This window comes from Antechinus flavipes, chromosome 4 (genome assembly GCF_016432865.1).
Source record: "Antechinus flavipes isolate AdamAnt ecotype Samford, QLD, Australia chromosome 4, AdamAnt_v2, whole genome shotgun sequence".
NCBI lineage: Eukaryota > Metazoa > Chordata > Mammalia > Dasyuromorphia > Dasyuridae > Antechinus > Antechinus flavipes.
In genome coordinates, this window is record NC_067401.1 from 112,399,775 (window position 1) to 112,420,267 (window position 20,493).

Sequence of the window (20,493 nt, forward strand, 5' to 3'; positions counted from 1 at the left end):
TGGTTGGCAGAGTTTATTAAGTCTGTCCCCCAGAAGCAGGCGTCCTAGGGGGTAAGGGGAGCAGAGAGGCAGCAGTGCCGGCTGGCTTGATGGTGGGAAGGCAGGAGCATCTGCAGCAGCTGCCCAGCGAATTTGACAGCGCAGCCCTCGCCTCCCCTAGACCTTCCTACTCTCTGGACCATTCCCGGCCTTCTCCTCGGCAGACATACCCCATACTGCTGTTTCCCCCTCAGCAGACCTGAGGGAGATGGTAGTGTGTGTCCTACAATCTCGGCCCTTCCTCTTTCCAAAGCTTTTGTCCTCTCCAGAAAAGGGAACTGAGAACTGCTGGCTGCAGATTAGGAGTAGCAAGGATGTGTGTGAATCCCCGAACCAAGAGTGGGGGTGGGGCGGTGTCACCCCTCGAGCTCACGGCCTGGGCCTCTGGGCCCGGGAAGGGAAGGGGAGAGCATTTTTTGCAGAGCGCCCTCCCAGCCGCCAGGGGGCAGGCTCAGGGCGGCCCAGCCGGGGGCGGAAGGAGCCTCCGGGGTCATCGCATCTGTGGGGGGTGCTGGCGCGCCGGGGGTTGGGGGGGGTCAGCCGGGGGAGGGAGGGTGCGGGTGCGCGGAGCAGGAGTCGAAGCTGGGCTGCGGTATCACGCGCACAGCCGGGGCCGCGGCCGCGGCGGGATAACGGAGGCGCGCAGCTGCTGCGGCGGGAGAGGTGCCGGAGGCTGAGGCTCCGTCTGAGCGGGCGCTCCTACCCCCTAGCCTGTGCCCCGGGCTCGCTGCGGCTGAGGCTTGAGCGCACAGTCCTTCGGCGCGCGCGCCACGGGCGGGGAGTCCGGCCGGAGTCACCGCGGACGCGGGATGTCCGGGGCCGGGTAAACATCCCGCCATCCTCCCCGTCCTCCCCCCCCTCCCCGAAGAGGGGGTGGGGGGAGGGGGAGACCGGACGCCCCGCCAGGAGCCCCGAGGCAGGTAGGTCGGAAGGGAGGGTGGGGGCGAGCGGCCAGGGCTCCCCCTTTCGCTGCACATCTGGTTCCGGTTCCTCTCTCCTAGGGAAGCGAAAGTGTGGGGGAGATGGGAGGGAGCACAGCCCCCCTCCCCCGCTTCTCCCCTGGAGCTCTTTGGAGGTTGTGTTCATCCCTCGCTTATGTTCCTGTCACATTGTCGCGGGCACCTGACCCCCCCGACCCTTCCCCAATCGGTCGCAGCCCCTCTTCTTCCCCACCCTTCTTATTTGGGTTGGATGTGTGGGTGCCATGGGAGGAGGGGGGAGGAAGTACCACCTATGCTTGTCCTGAGAGGGAGCTCAGGAAGATGCTCTCCCCCACCCCGAATCGGGGAGGTGGGAAAAGTGGGGGTGGAGGAGAGAGATGATGGTTCAGGTCCACGAGGAAATGGTAAGGGAACTGGGGTCATGAGAAAGGGGTCCCCAAAGCCAGCCCCCCGGCTTCCTAAGAGGTCAGTGCCTGCTGGGTAGGGAGCCAGCTGTGCCAGGTGGGAAGCTAGAGAGCTAAATTAGGATCTTGACACTGCCTGCCTTCTGGCCTCACATCCCAGGCTGGGGGGGAGGGAGGGTAAACTAAATTTAACCCGGGTGGGGGGAAGGGGGTTGTGGAGTAGACCGGGGGCCAGGTTATGAGCAAAGAGCTGGTCAGGTCCCCTTGTTTCTCCTACATTTCTGGTCTAACAGACTGAGATAATGAGAGTTTGGAAACAGCTCATGAAGGGTCAGCACTGTTGGAGCCTTTTACTGCCCTTTCAGCTGGGGACAGCACTGTTCTGGTTCCCTCTGCAGCACTCCCTCCCCACCCCCCACCCCATACGTTGACTTCCGTCTGGCCTAGCTACAGCTTCCCCTTGGCTGTTTCAGGAAGTCACCTCCCTTCCCCTCTGATGCATCCCCCCCCTTTCCTCAGCCTGGCTGAACAGCTATCCTCTCTGAGCTGCCATTCCCCCAGGGCTCCCCAGGACCCCCTACCCCCCTGCCAGGAATTCCCTCTCCCCAGGTGCTGACCTATGGAAGCAGGTGAGAGAGGGGCAGGCAAGGGACCCAGCCTGGGTGGGCTTGGGGGGCCGAGGGAAAGCAGAACCTCTCTTCTCTTTGCTTCTCATGTGGCCTACAGATCTGAAAGGGGATTGAATGGGTTAGACTTAAAAGTAGAGTAAGTGTGAGTCTTTAAGACGGATGGAGTAGTCATTGTGATTTTGTAGCCCCGCGCTAGGGAGAATTCAGAAACGGGAAGGGTTTACTTTGATGGCAGAGGTGTGGTGCTTGTAGGAGTGAGCCTTAGAAGAGTGTTATTGCTCCCATGATATTGCAGCTAAGACACCAGGGTTGTAAATTCTTTAATATCATATCTATGAAGTCAGTATGATGTCACAGCTAACCCATATTGTATCAGTACTAGGGTACAGGTGCTAAAATAATCAATGGAGGTGACTGTAATACCTGCGGTGGGAAGCCGTTTAAGAAAATACAAGATTATTCCAATACAGGGATGTTGTAGCCAGATTTGGGGGTAAGGGGAGGAAGGAATCAGGTATGGCAAGGGTAGTGGTGATGTCACTGAAATGTTACTTAAGGGACCTGTTCCCTTTAAGGAGAGTAGGTAGGCTGTGAGGTCATGATGATGTCATAAGTGGGAGAGTTCAGGATTGGTCAATCTCCTACTGTGCTTCTCTGAGTGAGTTTGGTAGAGGGAGGAGGATGAGGGTCATTTAGTTGCCATAGCGACTTTGCCTTCTTCCCATCCCACTCACACCTCATACTCTTCCTTACTTTGTCCCTTCCAGATGCAGTAAGTGAAGGGGGGGCCATGGCAGAAGAACGGCCCCCCCGGCTAGTGGATTACTTTGTGGTGGCAGGGTTGGCAGGGAGTGGAGGAGCAGTCCCTGAGGAAACTGGGGGTCCTGAACCGGGGGGCCCCTTGCGCCCACCCCGACCAGCGGATCCCATCACGGATGTGGCCATCATTGCCCGGGCTCTGGGAGAAGAGGTGCCCCAAGGCTACACTTGTATTCAAACCTCAGCTAGTGGTCACCCCCTAGAGCTCAGTGCTGGACTTCTGGGTGGCTCCCAGCCTACCATATGTTACCGCAGAGGGCGAGACAAGCCTCCTCTTGTTGAATTGGGGTGAGTGACCACCCTTATCATTGGCCTGGCCAGGGTCCTTGGAAGAAAGGAGGGTAGTTATGGGGCATGAACGGAACAGTCTGAAGGAGGGGGAACAGACAAAGGAATGGGGACGAAAGGGTTGAATGAAGAGGCAAGATGAATAGCAAAGCCAAATGGGGACAAGTTTATGTTGCCAACAAGCAGGTGAAGGGGAGAGTAACAAGTTTGGTGGAGTAAGGGTATTGAAGGTTCAGCTACTGATATTCTTTCTACTTAACTCACCAGGGTATTATATGAGGGGAAGGAACATCCTAAACCAGGTTTCCAGGTGCTGGAGACAACGCCCTATAGCCACTCTGCCAACCTGGCTCCTCCAGGCCCTGGGCATCCCCGCACCTACCTCACTTATCGACGGGCAGCTGAAGGGGCAGGGCTGCATGCCCTGGGTATCACTGATCTCTGTCTGATCCTGCCCAGCAAAGGCGAGGGAACCCCCCACACATACTGCCGCCTGCCTCGAAATCTCAATCCTGGCATGGTGAGCGAGGAGGGTAGAAACAGCAGATGGGGGTAGGGTGGTGGATCGTGTCTATAAGAAAGACACCAGGACCAAGGAGGATTTGTGGTGAGGGCAGGAGCTGAGGAAGAATCCTGACTTCCACTAGGAGAGCAGGTACCCTGGGGAATAATGAGGACCAGAAAAATCCATAGGAGATCTGCAAGTGGGGTCCCAAGAATCCCCTTCCCATCTGAAGTGTTTCTCTTGTCTGTCTCGTTCAGTGGGGCCCAGCTGTGTACTTGTGCTACAAGGTGGGCCTGGCAAAGGCTAACACGCTGGTCTATGAAGCAGGTTGGTAGATGGCACTGTATTCCTTCTACTTCTCTAGCTTCCTATGCATTTTCTTATACTTTTTTTTTTAAGGCTTTCCCACCATTCATGGTACCCATTCCCTCCCCCCAAAACCTGATGATTCAGATACTTTTAATTCTTGCATGTGCTCCTTCATGTCTCTGGGTGGCCACCTTCTCCAGCATACCTTGGAATGCTCATGTGCCTCGCCCCTTTTCTGGAGTCCCACAGAAGCGACTTTTTTTCTTTTTTCTTTTTCTTTTTTTTTTTTAATGCTGTGCCTGGTACCCAGAACTGCTAGGCCGGTACCCCGAGCAGGACAACGAGGCATTCCCACTGCCGGAGTCTGTGCCTGTCTTCTGCCTGCCTATGGGAGCCACTATTGAGTGTTGGCCTGCTCAGACCAAATACCCGGTGCCCGTCTTCTCCACTTTTGTGCTCACAGGTGCAGCTGGTGACAAGGTAGGGTAGAGTGAGGAAGAGGAGGGTGCTGGGGAGGGAGTGACGAGTGAAGCCCATCTGACCCTCTGCCCTCCCCCAAGGTGTATGGGGCAGCCCTGCAGTTCTATGAGGCATTCCCACGGGCTCGGCTGTCAGAGCGGCAGGCGAGGGCACTGGGGCTGTTGAGTGCAGTGGAACGGGGCCGGGCACTGGGTGGCCGGGCTGTGCGCAGTCGCCGGGCTGTGGCGGTGCTGTCCCGATGGCCTGCCTTCTCTGCTTTCCATGCCTTCCTCACCTTCCTTTATCGATACTCTGTCTCTGGCCCCCACCGATTGCCCTTGGAAGCGTGAGTGCTGGCCCCCCTGGGGAGAGGGGTCAGAGGGAAAGGAGATGGGAGGGATTTGGGAAGCAAAAGGGGTTGCTGAACATGGGAAGAATATATGAGGGAGGTGAGTTACAGAAGTGGGAAAGGGAAGGTGAAGATGAAGGGGGAAAGAAATATAAAAGAACTAAAAACCTAAGGGGAAATGGGTGGAAGGGCTAGAGGATGGGGTACAGATTAGGGAGGTCTGCTCCCTGACCTGCTACCTTTTCCCCTCCACCTTTCCCAGGCACATCTCCCACTTCATGCACAATGTTCCATTCCCCTCCCCTCAGAGACCCCGTATCCTGGTACAGGTGAGAGATGGGGACTGGCCTGGGCAGGACAGTGGGGCTTCAGTCATTGCAGAACTTTCCCCTCCCCACTAATGGCTATGTCTTCCGCACCCCCAGATGTCCCCCTATGACAACCTGCTCCTCTGTCAACCTGTTTCGTCTCCCCTGCCTCTGAGGTATGTATCCAGATGGGTGGACAATGGGTACTGGGATTCACTAGACAGGTAGATGGCACTGCAGAGATCTAATTGTTGTCTTCAAGGATTAGGCTATTGCCTGAGGGTCTAGGGTGGTGTTTTTTTCTTGAAGCTGGTTAAGACATTTTAGGGGATCTCCCTGGTGACTTGCTGGGTTTGGGTGTGGGCATTGCCTTGCAGCGGTGCCAGCTTTTTGCAGCTGCTACAGAGCCTGGGGCCTGAGCTGGCAGTAACTCTGCTACTTGCCGTTCTGACTGAGCATAAGCTTCTGGTTCACTCTCTCCGGCCTGACCTGCTTACCAGTGTCTGTGAGGCCCTGGTCTCTGTGAGTCCCTTACCCTCACTTACCCTGGTCTCCTAGGATGCTCACTCCGGGGTCATTCTCTCTTTGGCTGGTCATTCTGGGCCAAAACTTTCCCTTAGGCCCTTGACCCTTCCCACGATTCCTCTCTGCTCTCCCCCTTCCCTTCCCAAGACTTAACCCAGAGAACAGGCTCCTTGCCTGGGTGCCTTCCCTCTTTGTTGGTTCGGTCTGGGATTCCTAGCCTGGGACCCTGTTTTGGTAGTTGTTCTCCCTCCCACTCCTTCACTCTCTTGGCCCTTCCCCCTGTTTGCCATTCTCTTTTTTCCTGGACCCCAAAGTTTACCCCTTCTCACCTCCTACCCCCTGCCCCAGATGATCTTCCCACTACACTGGCAGTGCCCCTACATCCCTCTCTGCCCACTGGTGCTGGCAGATGTGCTGAGTGCACCTGTACCCTTCATCGTGGGCATCCACTCCAGCTACTTCGACCTGCATGACCCACCTGCCGATGTCATCTGCGTTGACCTTGACACCAACACACTCTTCCAGTGAGAAGGATGGTTGTTTGAGTGTGGGAGGGTGGGGAGCTGACCTGGGCTTAGTTTGGATGGATCAGGGCTCTGATAAGCAAGGCTTCTGGCCCCCTCCCAGAAAATTAGCTTCAGCCACAAAGTCGGGACCATTTTAGGAATAGGGAGGAATATGAATTTCATTCCCTTCTCTGCTGTGTGCCTCACAGGACAGAAGAAAAGAAGCTGCTCTTGCCCAGAACCCTCCCCCGCCGGCCATACAAAGTGCTGCTGAACACACTGACCACCCTCCACCAGCAGCTGGACCAGAGTGAGCATTACTGGGGACTCACCACTGTCACTGTTTGGGGATTATGGTTATGGCTTAATCTTTGGGTTATGGGAGACTTGAAAACAATGTGGAAGACTTAGGGAATCTAGAAATTATCATGGAGGAGTAAATGGACTTAAAATTCATTTTTGTAAGGGAGAGACAAACGCTATTAGAAGAAAATGTCTAAAAGCATACACATGTGAAGGAGAGGTTCAAAGACATGGTTGGGGTAGTTGAAACTGTCATTGAGGGAATAGTTCTCTATCCTGCTACTGGAGAGGAGAGTTAATAGAAAGTGAGGCAGACACCATGTCTTCTATCTTCTTCATTGCCTTTTCTCTCAGCATACACGAGGCCTGAAGAGGAGGCATCTTTGGAGTTTCTGCTGACTGACTATGAAGCGGTGTGTGGGAGACGGGCACGGCTGGAGCGGGAAGTCCAAGGGGCCTTCCTTCGCTTTATGGCCTGCCTGCTTAAGGGCTACCGAGCCTTCCTCCGACCACTCACCCAGGCGCCCTCTGAGAGTGCTCGTGATGTGGAAAACCTCTTCTTCCTGCAGGGTAAGAGGGAGAGCTGCAAACACAGCCCCAGAGCGATGCTAGGAGAGGTGATAGGCAGAGGATAGTGGTGGCTATCCCAGTAAGGCTCTCATCACTCTCCATCTCTGAGGAGACCAAACAAATCCAAGGAGTCAGAGAGTAAACATGATCAATTTTGGGCAGAACTTTGACTGTCAGTTCTGGGGCAATGAGGAGTTAATAGGGGAGTAGAGGTGGTTAATCCTAGAATGGGGGGTAATACAGGTGGACGCATTTGGAGGAGAACCTGCCAACGAAATGATAGGTTCACATCTTGCTAACATGTCTCTATAAAATGCTTTGCATTAAACTCATTTGAATTTCACAACATTCCTGTGAAATAAGTGATATTATTATCTAAGCTATTTTATAGCTTAGAGGACTGAGGATCACTCAGTTGGTAAATGTTTGAAGCAGGCTTTGAACCCAGGTCTTCCTTGTGGAAAGAGTGCTGGATTTAATGTCAAGAGAATCCTCTCTAGTACGAATCCTCTCACCCACACAGGAATTGTGACTCAGGAGTTCTCTTAATCTGAGTTTCAACTCTTTTATCTAAAACCTGAGCAACTTACTTCACAGGATTGTGAGATTCAAACTAAATCACCTGTGTAAAAAAGCTTTGGAAATCTTCCAAGTGCTACATAAATGTCAGTCGTTATTTAATCAGTAAAGCATTTATTGCCTTTAAAGCCTGCTCTGTGCCACAGGCCATGGTAGACACTATGGGAGAGTGAGGAGGAGGGGAAGTGGAAGAAGGGGAAGGAAGACTACCTGGGGTCTACAGGAAGCAGTTACAGGATAATGTGGTGCTGGCTAAAGATACCAAGTCCCAAGGTAAAACCTTAGCAAGGGGAGGTCCCAGATAGACATTAGTTGGGTAGGGCCAATAGTCAGTGCCTTTTGGAAATAGTTCCCTGAAGTATGGGCGTCCCTGGGGTACCTGATCATCCTCCTTTCCTCCCCAGGCTTCCTAAAGTCTCGAGAACGCTCCAGCCACAAATTCTATGCCCAGCTACTACACACTCAGATGTTCTCACAGTTTATTGAGGAATGCTCCTTTGGCTCTTCCCGACACGCTGCCCTGGAGTTCTTTGACTCATGTGTTGATAAGGTAACTCTCATTGTCTCCTCTTGATGATTTCTCCTTGTGTCTATGTCCTTGTCCCCCACCTGTGTGCTCCTGTACTTCTTAGATTCTGGTGTCCTTTTGGTTTTCCTCTGACTTAGCTCTTCTCTCACCTGCCTCAGTCGTGTCTTCCTTGCTCCCTCCCTCTACAAGCTCTTGTGCTCACCTCCCTCCTAACACCCCTTCAGGTTCACCCAGAACAGGAAAAGCCAGAGCCTGTGCCCTTGGTAGAGCTGGAAGAGCCATCAGGGAGTGAGCTCACAGTCTTTATCACTCCTCCGGAGGAGCCCATAGTGGCGGAGGGCAGTGAGTCTACTCCTCTATACTGGTGAGATCTTTTTCTTCTCTCCCTGCCCCCATCCCTACTTGTTATATCCTTTCTTGGTCCCCAGTAGCTATTCCCCACTCACCATGCTGTCCTGTGACCCCTCCAGTTACGATGGGTTTCCTGAGCTTCGAGCCGAACTGTTTGAGTCCCCCCAGGAACAACCTGGACTTTCTCCTGCACCGGGCCCCTCTCGAAGTGCACCCAGTAGTCCTGCTCCCCGTCGCACTAAACAGGTAATTGGTGTGTGTCACCTTTGGGGGACAGACTCCTGTACTGTGCTTATTCTTTGTGATCCCTGGGTCAAATTACTCATCTATACTTACCCTTTGAGCATCAGTGATCCCGGAGAGGCCATACCTACCTACCTTGAGCACTATGCTTTCCTTTGGGAATCCAAATACTGTGTTCTTTCTGGCGAATATCTGGGTGACATCTTTCAATGAAATCCTCAACCTTTAGGAATTTGTCTTTCTGATGCAGCATCGTGGACTTATTCTGCCCAGCACTTCTGAGCGGAACTTTAAAAATGTCCACCTGACCTTGGGATCCTCCCTGGCCCCAAGTACCTGCCTGAGATAGGCCTCCCTTGGCATCCTGGTTTTGACACTTTTCCCCATCCTGGCACTCTGGCAGGAGATGAAGGTCGCCCAGCGGGTGGCCCAGAAGTCAGCAGCAGTGCCTGAGCTCTGGGCACGGTGCCTGCTGGGACACTGTTATGGGCTGTGGTTCCTGTGTTTACCTGCTTACGTTCAGTCGTCTTCTTCTCGAGTCCGGGCTCTACACACTGCCTACCAGGTGCTTCGACAAATGGAGAGCCGAAAGGTGGTGCTGCCTGATGAGGTGGGCATCCAAGGAGAGAGGTATCAAGGCAGAGGGGAAAGTGGTAGGGAGAAGATGAAGAAGCCTCAGAGTGGTAAAGGATATTGGGGGCCTGTTGTGATGATAGGAAGAAATGGGGCTACATGAGAGAGAAAAAGGAGACATGTCAAAAGTGCAGGAGCAAAAGGAAGATGACCCTGCTTAGGGGCACCTAGGGCTAAGGCTCAGGACATTCTGGTTAGGAGTGGGGACTAAGGGGAGGGAGATTGAGTAGGTTGAAGTGGGTGGTTATGAGTCCCGAGGCCTGGCTGAGGCAGGGCCCCCTGAGTCCTGGATTCTTGTGGAGTCACGCCCACTTCATCCCTGGTCCTGCACAACTGCCCCCAGGTGTGTTACCGTGTGTTAATGCAGCTTTGCTCACACTACGGAGAGCCTGTGCTGTCTGTACGTGTCATGCTGGACATGAGGAGGGCAGGCATTGTGCCCAACACTATCACCTATGGTTACTACAACAAGGTGCCTACTGCTGGGAATGGAGATGGCGGGGTGGGGGGATGGGCCTAGGGGGAGACTCAGACAGACTAGGAAAGTCCAAGCAACTCTGCTGCCCTTAAGCATCATGTTCCTCTTCCAAGGCATTCTTCCTGAGGATGTAGCTTCTTCCCCTCCCCTCCCCTCCAGGCTTTGTGTCCCCTCAGGGGGAGCCTGCCAGCAGTTTCTTCTTGACCCCGTTCATAACTGTGTCCCACTTTGGGCAATGATTTCCTAGATGGAAAATTTCTGGTTTACCCATAGACACAGTTGGTAAGGAAGGGATAGGATTAGTAAGGTCAGCTCTGGCAACCAATGGGGATGTTCCCCCTAGACTGGCATGGCGGAGGAGAGAAGGGTTTGTCTTAGCCTAATAGGTGTTTTGTCCCGCAGGCTGTACTAGAAAGCAAGTGGCCCTCCGGCACCACAGGGGGCCGCCTCCGTTGGGCCAAGCTCCGGAATGTGGTCCTGGGAGCCGCCCAGTTCCGTCAGCCTCTTCGGGAGCGGAGGCAGCAGGAACAGGCATTGAGGGGGGCAAGAAGTTCCCAGCCAGGTGGGTAGGGGAGCAACGACATGGAGGGAAGCCAAGGGACTGGGTAGGTCCAGGCCGGGGAATGTGGAGCTGGGCAAGAGTTCAAGGAAAGCTAGAACTTTGGGTTGCTAGGGCTGGAAAGCTTATTGCTTAGCAGGCACAAAGATCCCCCACCTTAGGTCTGTGTCTTGCAGTGGTTGGGGAGGGGGGCAGGGGTCTTTGTCTCTCATCCTCAGACACTGTACCTACCTGAAGCTCTTTTGCAGAGCCCCACCTGGAGAGGCCCTCCCCGACCCGTCCCCTTCATCGCCAGACCACCTGGGCAGGGCGAAGCCTTCGGGACCCAGCCTCTCCCACTGGGCGGCTAGTGAAGAGTGGTAGTCTGGGTAGTGCCCGAGGGGCACAGCCCACTGTGGAGGCTGGTGTGGCACACAGTGAGTGCCAACATGTCCTCCTTACCCCACTGTCTTGTTATCCCTGCCTTAGGAGAAAGTAGGACATTTTGGGGGATGGGAGGGTTAGCGTCAAATAACGTTTTTCCTAGAGCACAGGGGTTTGGCATCATGGGTGTCCATGTGCCCAAAGATTGTGGCTGTTTAATGGCAAAAGATAACTCGGGGAGGGAGGATGCCTCCCTTTGTAGCTTTGATGCTTAGAGATGAGCACCATGCTCTCTGACCCTTCTCTTTCCCTTAGTGATAGAGGCCCTGGGTGTCTTAGAACCCCAGGGGTCCCCTTTGTCCTGGCACGATGGCAGCCTCTCTGATGTAAGCCTGGCAAGTGAAGATCCAGCGCCTGGAGGCAGCCCTGGGGGAACAGGCATGGCTCTGAGTGCCCATTCAGCTGAGGCCCTAGATGGGCTGGGTGGGCAGGCACCCAAGGCTGGCAAGCGGCAGGATGCAGTGGGTACTCCCCGAAGGGGAATAGGTGCCCGTTTGCAGCAGTTGCTCACCCCCTCCCGCCGCAGCCCTGCTTCCCGTGCCCCTCCACCTGAGCTGCCCTCAGACTTGTCCCTCTCAGCCCGCCGAAGTCCTATGGACAGCCTCCTGCGACCCCGGGAACGTCCAGGATCCACTGCCTCTGAGGTATCTAAGCTCAGGAAGGACCTGGGGTGCTGGGGGGGAGGAGCTGTGTCATCCACACTGGCAGAGGGGTAACTTGCTGTCTTGGGTTTGGGAGAGAGCCCTTCCGGTGGTGTCTGAAGGTGGGTGCCCTGAAGAACTGAACATTTGCTCAGGTCCACTGACCGGGGCATAAGGATTTGGGCCTCCGTAGGGTGGGCGATTCAGCACTTGTGGTGGGCCTGGCCACCTGAAGAGTTTTGAGGCTGGCAACCAGCCGCCCTCCTGCCAACCCTCTGGTTTTCATGCAGAGCTCCACATCTCTGGGCAGTGAGTGGGATCTCTCTGAAAACTCCCTCAGCAGCCTCAGCATTCAGCGTTCCTCGGAGCGCCTCAGTGACACCCCTGGTCTCTCCCAGCCTCCCCCCGTCGAGGTAATTAGGCCGTTTTCTCTCTCCTCCCCTGCTAATGCTGAGGCAGGAGTGGTGGCCTTGGCAAATAAGAAGAATGTGAATCCATAGGGGGCCAGGGAAGGAGGGCTGAGAAGGAGGGAGAGCAAGGGATGCTGGGAGCTGGAGGTGTAGATGGGGCGCCATCCAGGCCCCGAGGTGACTGCCTTTCGTGCCCCCTGCAGATTCTTCTGTCCAGCTGTTCCCTGTGTAGAGCCTGTGACTCCCTAGTGTATGATGAGGAGATTATGGCAGGCTGGGCGCCTGACGACTCCAACCTCAACACCACCTGTCCCTTCTGCTCTCGACCTTTCGTGCCCTTGCTTAGTGTCCAGGCCCTAGATGGGCTGGGTGGGCAGGCACCCAAGGCTGGCAAGCGGCAGGATGCAGTGGGTACTCCCCGAAGGGGAATAGGTGCCCGTTTGCAGCAGTTGCTCACCCCCTCCCGCCGCAGCCCTGCTTCCCGTGCCCCTCCACCTGAGCTGCCCTCAGACTTGTCCCTCTCAGCCCGCCGAAGTCCTATGGACAGCCTCCTGCGACCCCGGAACGTCCAGGATCCACTGCCTCTGAGGTATCTAAGCTCAGGAAGGACCTGGGGTGCTGGGGGGGAGGAGCTGTGTCATCCACACTGGCAGAGGGGTAACTTGCTGTCTTGGGTTTGGGAGAGAGCCCTTCCGGTGGTGTCTGAAGGTGGGTGCCCTGAAGAACTGAACATCTGCTCAGGTCCACTGGCCGGGGCATAAGGATTTGGGCCTCCGTAGGGTGGGCGATTCAGCACTTGTGGTGGGCCTGGCCACCTGAAGAGTTTTGAGGCTGGCAACCAGCCGCCCTCCTGCCAACCCTCTGGTTTTCATGCAGAGCTCCACATCTCTGGGCAGTGAGTGGGATCTCTCTGAAAACTCCCTCAGCAGCCTCAGCATTCAGCGTTCCTCGGAGCGCCTCAGTGACACCCCTGGTCTCTCCCAGCCTCCCCCCGTCGAGGTAATTAGGCCGTTTTCTCTCTCCTCCCCTGCTAATGCTGAGGCAGGAGTGGTGGCCTTGGCAAATAAGAAGAATGTGAATCCATAGGGGGCCAGGGAAGGAGGGCTGAGAAGGAGGAGAGCAAGGGATGCTGGGAGCTGGAGGTGTAGATGGGGCGCCATCCAGGCCCCGAGGTGACTGCCTTTCGTGCCCCCTGCAGATTCTTCTGTCCAGCTGTTCCCTGTGTAGAGCCTGTGACTCCCTAGTGTATGATGAGGAGATTATGGCAGGCTGGGCGCCTGACGACTCCAACCTCAACACCACCTGTCCCTTCTGCTCTCGACCTTTCGTGCCCTTGCTTAGTGTCCAGACCCTTGATTCCAGGCCCCGGTACCTCAAGGATCCGAGGGTGGCGGTGGGGGGCAGGAGGGAGAGCTGGACCAGCTAGAAGCTCCTCTTCTGACCTCTCTCTTTGGTCTTCCCGGCAGTGACCTTCACAACCCACCCACCTCTGCGAGTGCCAGCAACAAGGACGCTCCCCTGCCTGGGGGCCCCGGCCCGGTCCTCAGCGACCGGCGGCTCTGTCTCGCCCTAGATGACTCTTCTGTTTGTAACGGAGACGCTGAGGTCAGAGTGGACCTAGGACAAGTGTGTGTGGGGGGGGGGCACTGGCTTTGGAGGAGGGAGGGGCACAGAGCTAACGGCCCTTTCTCCCTTGGTCCGGCCCACAGAGCGTCCCTCGGAGGGTGGAAGGCGGGGCGTGGGCGTACCTGAGCCCTCTGGTGCTGCGCAAGGAGCTGGAATCCCTGGTGGAGAACGAGGGCAGCGAGGTGCTGGCGCTGCCGGAGCTCCCCGCCGCCCACCCCATCCTCTTCTGGAACCTGCTTTGGTACTTCCAGCGGCTCCGGCTGCCCAGCACCCTGCCCGGCCTCGTCCTGGCCGCAGGGGACGGGCCGCCCTCGGCCCAGGTGGGTGCCCCCACGAGGCCCCTCCGTCCTCCTCCCCACCTCCGCACTCTTCCTCCTCTCTGGCGCTCCGTCTCAGGCCCTCGAACCAGTGCCTGTCCCTTTAGTCTCCCATGCCCCTCCTCCCAGCCCTCTGCCCCTCGTCTGCCAGGCCCAGCTTTAATCCTCTCCCCAACCCCCAGGCCCCATCTCTGCCCTCAGAACCGGCTGCGGTGCAGGTGAGGCTGCTGTGGGACGTGCTGACCCCCGAGCCCGACAGCTGCCCTCCCCTCTACGTCCTTTGGAAGGCTCACAGTGAGTTTGTGGCCTGGGTGGGGGATGGGAGTGGGGGAGGGGTTGTGTGGTGGTGGGCCTTTGGCTTTGCAGAGGCTCCCCTCGTTCCTCTCTCGCTAGGCCAGATCCCCCACCGGGTGGCGTGGCCAGGCACGGCCCCTGCCCCTTTGAGCAGCCTGACTCTGCTGGAGGCCGTGCTTCTCCATGTGGGATTCAATGAAGTGCACAAGGCGGTGGCCCTTCTCCTGGACATGCTGGGCCCCCCGCCCGGGGGCCTGCATCTGCAGCGGTAAGCCCCTTTTGCCCATTGGAATGTTTCACCCTGTCCATGAGGACATGCAGAGGTTCCTGCTCCTTCTTTTTCTTCTTCACATCTTCCCTCAAACTATTCCCTCTCTAGACAGTCTCCCATGGAGCATGAGTTCTGGAGCTTGAATGGCTTCTCTCCAGTCCCTTCCTCACCAGACCCTTGATGGGGAGGCACGACTGAGGGGGCTGCAGAGCTGAGACTCCCCGGCCCCTCGGGCCTGTCCACCCAAAAGCGTGTTTTTCCCGGACCCTTACTCCTTCTTCCCCACTCACTTGCCTTGCACTTGTCTACCTCCAGAAGCATCTATCGGGAGATCCTGTTCTTGACTATGGCTGCCCTGGGCAAGGACCATGTGGATATAGGTAAGGGGGAAAGAGGGAGAGGGTGCTGGGGACCTTGCTGGGCTAGAGATCTCAAAAGCTGTAAGATTGGGGTAAGCCATACCCCAAGTCAGATGTTCCTAAGGGATGCTCCGGGGCCAGGGTGGGGACTCAGTTCCCTGCCACCCTTCGGTGCCATGCTCACATCTTCACCTCCCCTCTCCCTGCCAGCGGCCTTTGACAAGAAATACAAGGCGGCCTTCAATAAGCTGGCAAGCAGCTTGGGCAAGGAGGAGCTGCGGCGGCGGCGGGCACAGATGCCCAGCCCGAAGGCCATCGATTGTCGCAAGTGTTTTGGGGCACCTTTGGAATGCTAGGGCCCCTGGGCTTCTCACCCCAGCTAAGGGGACAGAAGAACTTCTGGGTAATGTCTTCCTCTGCTCCCCAGGTTTGAGGAGTATGTAGGCAGAATGCCTAGTCTGTGGGCATCGACTGGGGCAGGAGAGGTCTCTGATAACAAAAGTCACGCCCTCCCCCCCTCCCCCTGTTTCTGACCCGCTTTTCTTGTGCTGATGGGGGAGGAGAGTTGACACAGCTCTACCTCTCCTGCCCTCTGCAGACCCAGGCGCCTCCCTCCGAGGCACTTCCAGATCCATGCCCACCTGTCATCTTAGAAGTTTTTGTTTTAAAAAACAACTGGAAAGATAAAGAACTGCTAAGCCTCTGCCTTGGTCCTGGGTGGGGGGTTGTTATTTGCCTCCCAGGTCAGAAATGCTCCCCTTCCCACTTGGGCCCAGCCCTGCCTTCCACCTCAACATCGATGTTTTATTTTATTATTTATTCTGGAGCCACAACAGCTGCCTCTATTTTGGATTGGTGAGGTGGGGGAAGGGAGCTCCTGGCCCCCTGTGGTTGCGCCCCCTCCCCCTCAAGAGAATGAGAACTTGGGGCGCAGAAGCTCGGGTCCCTGCGCTCCCCCACCCCTGGAAATGGGGTGTCCTTCCTCCTCTGCCCCTTCCCCCTCCTTCCCAGGGCTTCGGCACCTGCCCCGGGCCCTAATCTGTGCAATAACGATGGTTCTTGAGGTTTTGTTGGATGTAAATACAGTAAAAGCTGCTTCTCTTTTCTTTTCTGGCTCCTCCTTCCTGTGTCCAGGGTGGGGAAGGGACTTCTTTCTCCCCAGGTTTCCATAGGATCTCTGTCCCTGTCTTTTGGTCAAAATGGCCTTTTCCTCTTATGGCTTTCCCTGGTAGAGGGAACCTCTCCCTTCTTGGGAGCAGCGAGGGGAGTAAATCTGGCATTGCCCATGGTGGTGCCAGTCTGTGTGGCGCTTCCATCCTTCCCACACAATCGCCCCCTTGTCACCTCCCCTCCCACTTGTGGCCCTACACAAAGGGACCATTCTCTGGGGCCTTTGAGCTCATCCCTATCCTCTCCCCCCAATTCCCATATTATGTCCTTCCCCCACTCCTCTAGGACCTTCCCAGGGATAATCCTTTTTCTGCTGGTATTCCCTTTTGTACTTCACCTCCTTTCCCTTTAGGCATCCACCATCAAAGCAGTCAGTTGGATACACTGCACTGGAAAGGAGTGAGCCAGGGAGCACACAAGAATTCTGCATTTAGGCTTTAGAAAAAAGCTGAAGATGAGACACATCTCTGTCATTTTCTGAATCCCTTAGACTCATGTAGGAGCCCTGCTCCATCAGGAACCAACGGCTATCAGAGCCACAAAACCAATTACTAAAGTGAGTTAGCCAGCAAAACAAAACAAAGTCTTGAGAAGAGTGTGGGGGGTATGGGGGTAGTGGACAGAAGTGTTAGGATACAGCTACCATGAGTAGCCTCCAGATTGGAGAGAGGAAGCAGGAGACCAAGGGGGAAAGCACCCAAATATTGTGATCTTTTCCAAAGTACTCTCTCAGGCCCAAGGAGTCTGTTTCCTCGAATTAACTTCTGTCAAAGACAGAGAAACTTTACCTCTGAGGGAAGTCCTCACTATTTAAAAACCCAAACCAAACCTCTTTTAAAATTGTATATTTTAGCAACAAACATCTCAAGGTTCAAAGAACTAGAGAATACTGACCTCTACAATTCTAAAAAAAAAATGTTACAGTGATAACAAAATTGCTATATCCCTTTCTGTATTTGTTTTCTGGACATTTTAAACAATGTTTTCGTGATGCCTTTTCCTTTGTTAATCACAAGTCATTAACTGGCCTCTCTTTTGGAACAAGACCTCCCTTCTCCTACCCTCTACCTTTTTCCCAAAACTACTCCTCCAACCAGCCTCCCATATCCTGATCCTTTCTTCTTAGGACTTTTAGCTCCTCTTCCCACGGTATTCCCACAGAGAGCTGGGTGGCACAGTGGTTGGAGTGCTAGGATTGAATTTAGGAAGACCAGAGTTCAAATCTTGCCTCACTAGTTGTACAATCTGAGGCAAGACACTTAACCTCAACCTCAGTTTCCTCATCTGTAAAATGGGAATATCAATAGCACCTACCTCACAGGGTTGTTGTGAGGATCAAATAAACTAACATTTAAAGTCCTTTGCAAACACAGTGATGTATAAATGTTAGTAGTATTACTAGTGGCAGTATTATGGATATTCAGTCATTTTTCAGTTGTGTCTGAGTCTTGCTGACCCTGTTTAGGAATTTCTTGGCAGAGACACTGGAACGTTTTGCCATTTCCTTCTCCAGCTCATTTTACGGAGGAGGAAACTGAGGCAACAGGGTGAAGTGACTTGCCCAGAGTCTCCCAGGTACTAAGTAAGTGTCTGAGGCCAGATTAGAACTCATTGGGATGAGTTTGTGACACAGATGCAGGGCTCTGTGTGCTAGGGCGCCACCTAGCTGCCCTGGTCTGATGGATGGGAGTCAGAAAGCCCTGCCTTGGAATCCTAACAACTCTTCTGGGACCTGAACAAGTCCCAATCTCCTGATCTTCAGTTTACTCAGCTGTAAAATGGAAACACATCTTTTACTGCCTAACTTAGAGGACTGTGGGAATTAAATAAGGTAATACGTGTAAGTGCTCTTGTAGCCTCTAAGTTCTGGGGACTGCGAGCTACTTTAGACTTCCCCAAGTATTCACTGTGTACCTGCTGTGGAACTCTGCTAGCCTCCAGGAGGACTCCACTCAAAGACATCTTTCAGTTGAATCAATCAGAACCCTTCTGGAGTTTGGATGGTCCCCTCCCCGCCATGCTGGCCCACCTCCTCACAGCCAGCATGCCCTGTGTGACCATTGGTGGTGCCCTACCCCAATAGAGGCCCACTCAGCACAGTGGCAACTTTCCTCGATACCACTGGGGTACACTCTGGCCATCCACCTCTTATCACCAGCTTTTGGCATCCGACCAGCTCATCTTCCTCATCTTGTAATTTTCCTATTAAAATCTTTTGCTCTTCAAAGTTCCTCATTAGTTGCAGTAGGCTCACTCCTGCCATGCAACTTCATTGCTCTCCATATGATAATTTATTTTCAATTCTTTGGAGACATTGTTTGTATCCATATGACAACACTGGTAGAATGCTAAAAAGATGAGCCTTTATTTCCGGAGAAAAGCCAATCACCAAAGAAGGGACACAATTGTAGGTCTTAACCCTTAAGGAGTTTGCAAAATCTACTGGTTTTCTTCTTAGTCCACTGATGATGGTACTAGTACCCCTTTTCCCAGAGACCTGTGGACTGGCAGAAATTTAGGGGCATGACTGGGTATGCCAATAGTTACACTAACCTATAGCACCAGGGACGTCAAAAAACCTAGGAAACCCACTGACTGTTATTCACTCATCTGCAATCCCTACCAGCAGCTTCCCTTCTCAAACCATGAAGTCTGCCCATCAGCTTTTAGAAAGAGAATTAGCGATAATTGAACCTGCATGGCTTCATTAAGAACAGGTCATGCCAGACTAACCTCATTTCCTTTTCTGACAAGGTAACTAGACTGGTAGGTCAGGGAAATGCTGGGAACACACTATATATTGATTTCTTTAAAATTATTTTCATTAAATATTTCCCAATTACATGTAAGAAAATTTTAGCAATCAAAAAATTTATGAATTTCAAATTCTCTTCCTCTCTCCTGTCTCTCCTCCCTTCTTGAGAAGGCAGGTGCTTTGATTTAAGTTATACATGTGAGGTCATGCAAAAAATTTTTACATAAAGCCATGCTGCAAAGGAAAACACAAAAGTTTTTTTTTTTTTTAAGTATTTCAATCTGCCACTTCATAAGTTTACTCTCTGGAGGTGGATAGCATTTTGCATTACAGGTCGTTGGAATCGTCTTATAACCCTGTCTTGATAAGTGTAGCTAAGTCTTTCCCAGTTAATCATCTTCATAATATTGCTGTTGCTGTGTACGATGTTCTGTTTCTGCTCACTTCCCCTTTGCATCAGTTCATATATGTTTTCCCAGATTTTTTCGGAAACCATCTTCAACATTTCTTATAACACATGATCATGATCATATACCACAGCTTATTCAACCATTCCTCAATTGATGGCATCCCCCTAATTTCCAATACTTTGCCATCACAAAAAGAACTGCTTTAAATATTTTTGTACAAATGGTTCTTTTTCCCTTTTCTTTAGCCAATTGGGGATATAGCCCTAGGCATTGCTAGATCAAAGGGTATGCAGTTTTTATAGCCCTTTGGGCATAGTTCCAAATTGTTCTCTAGAATGGGCCAGTTCACTACTTCACCAACAGATGCATTAGTGTCTCGATTTTTCCACATTTCCTCCAAGATTTGTCATTTTCCTTTCTGTCATGTTAGCCAATTTGATAGGTATGAGATGATTGTTTTAGTTGGCATTTGTCTAATCAATAGTGATTTAGAGCATTTTTTCATAAGACCATACATAGCTTTGATTTCTTCTGAAAACTTCCTATTCGTATCTTTTGACCATTTATCAGTTGGAGAATGAACCTTATTTTTATAAATTTAGCTCAATTCCCTATATGTTATATTATAAAGCAGCAGTCACCAAAACCATTTGGTATTGGCTTAGAAATAGATTAGTTGATCAGTGGAAAAGGTTAGGTTCACAAGACAGAATAGTCAACTATAGCAATCTAGTGTTTGACAAACCCAAAGATTCTAAATTTTGGGATAAGATTTCATTATTTGATAAAAACTGCTGGGATAACTGGAAATTAGTATGGCAGAAATTAGGCAAGGACCCACACTTAACACCACATACCAAGATAAGATCAAAATGGGTCCATGACCTAGGCATAAAGAACGAGATTATAAATAAATTAGAGGAACATAGGATAGTTTATCTCTCAGACTTGTGGAGGAGAAAGAAATTTGTGACCAAAGATGAACTAGAGACCATTACTGATCACAAAATAGAAAATTTTGATTATATCAAATTAAAAAGCCTTTGTACAAACAGAACGAATGCAAACAAGATTAGTAGGGAAGTAACAAACTGGGAAAACATCTTTACAATTAAAGGTTCTGATAAAGGCCTCATTTCCAAAATATATAGAGAACTGACTCAAATTTATAAAAAATCAAGCCATTCTCCAATTGATAAATGGTCAAAGGATATGAACAGACAATTTTCAGATGAAGAAATTGAAACTATTACCACTCACATGAAAGAATGTTCCAAATCATTATTGATCAGAGAAATTCAAATTAAGACAACTCTGAGATGCCACTACACACCTGTCAGATTGGCTAAGATGACAGGAAAAAATAATGATGAATGTTGGAGGGGATGCGGGAAAACGGGGACACTGATGCATTGTTGGTGGAGTTGTGAACGAATCCAGCCATTCTGGAGAGCAATCTGGAATTATGCCCAAAAAGTTATCAAACTGTGC

At 52.7% G+C, this 20,493-nt stretch overlaps 1 protein-coding gene across 6 annotated transcripts; it reads left to right on the plus strand.

Annotated features, from left to right (window-relative positions):
• Positions 1-112: 112 nt before the first annotated feature.
• DENND4B (DENN domain containing 4B) lies at positions 113-15,773 on the plus strand. Of its 6 annotated transcripts, none has more exons than XM_051993998.1 (28): positions 113-959; positions 2,853-3,120; positions 3,388-3,640; positions 3,883-3,952; positions 4,245-4,414; positions 4,495-4,739; positions 5,005-5,071; positions 5,168-5,226; positions 5,428-5,572; positions 5,924-6,099; positions 6,291-6,391; positions 6,739-6,954; positions 7,938-8,083; positions 8,287-8,426; positions 8,533-8,659; positions 9,060-9,266; positions 9,633-9,761; positions 10,170-10,329; positions 10,575-10,742; positions 11,005-11,393; positions 11,681-11,803; positions 12,999-13,168; positions 13,267-13,405; positions 13,510-13,746; positions 13,926-14,037; positions 14,137-14,305; positions 14,624-14,688; positions 14,878-15,773. In XM_051993998.1, the coding sequence occupies exons 1-28, from the start codon at positions 248-250 to the stop codon at positions 15,021-15,023; spliced, it is 5,109 nt and encodes a 1,702-aa protein (XP_051849958.1). In that variant the 5' UTR covers positions 113-247; the 3' UTR covers positions 15,024-15,773. The 6 variants fall into 6 exon arrangements, with proteins under 6 accessions (XP_051849958.1, XP_051849956.1, XP_051849957.1 ...); XM_051993996.1 differs by having other exon boundaries at positions 618-959; positions 2,781-3,120; XM_051993997.1 differs by lacking the exon at positions 11,681-11,803 and adding an exon at positions 12,677-12,799 and having other exon boundaries at positions 618-959; positions 2,781-3,120.
• The last annotated feature ends 4,720 nt before the right edge of the window (positions 15,774-20,493 follow it).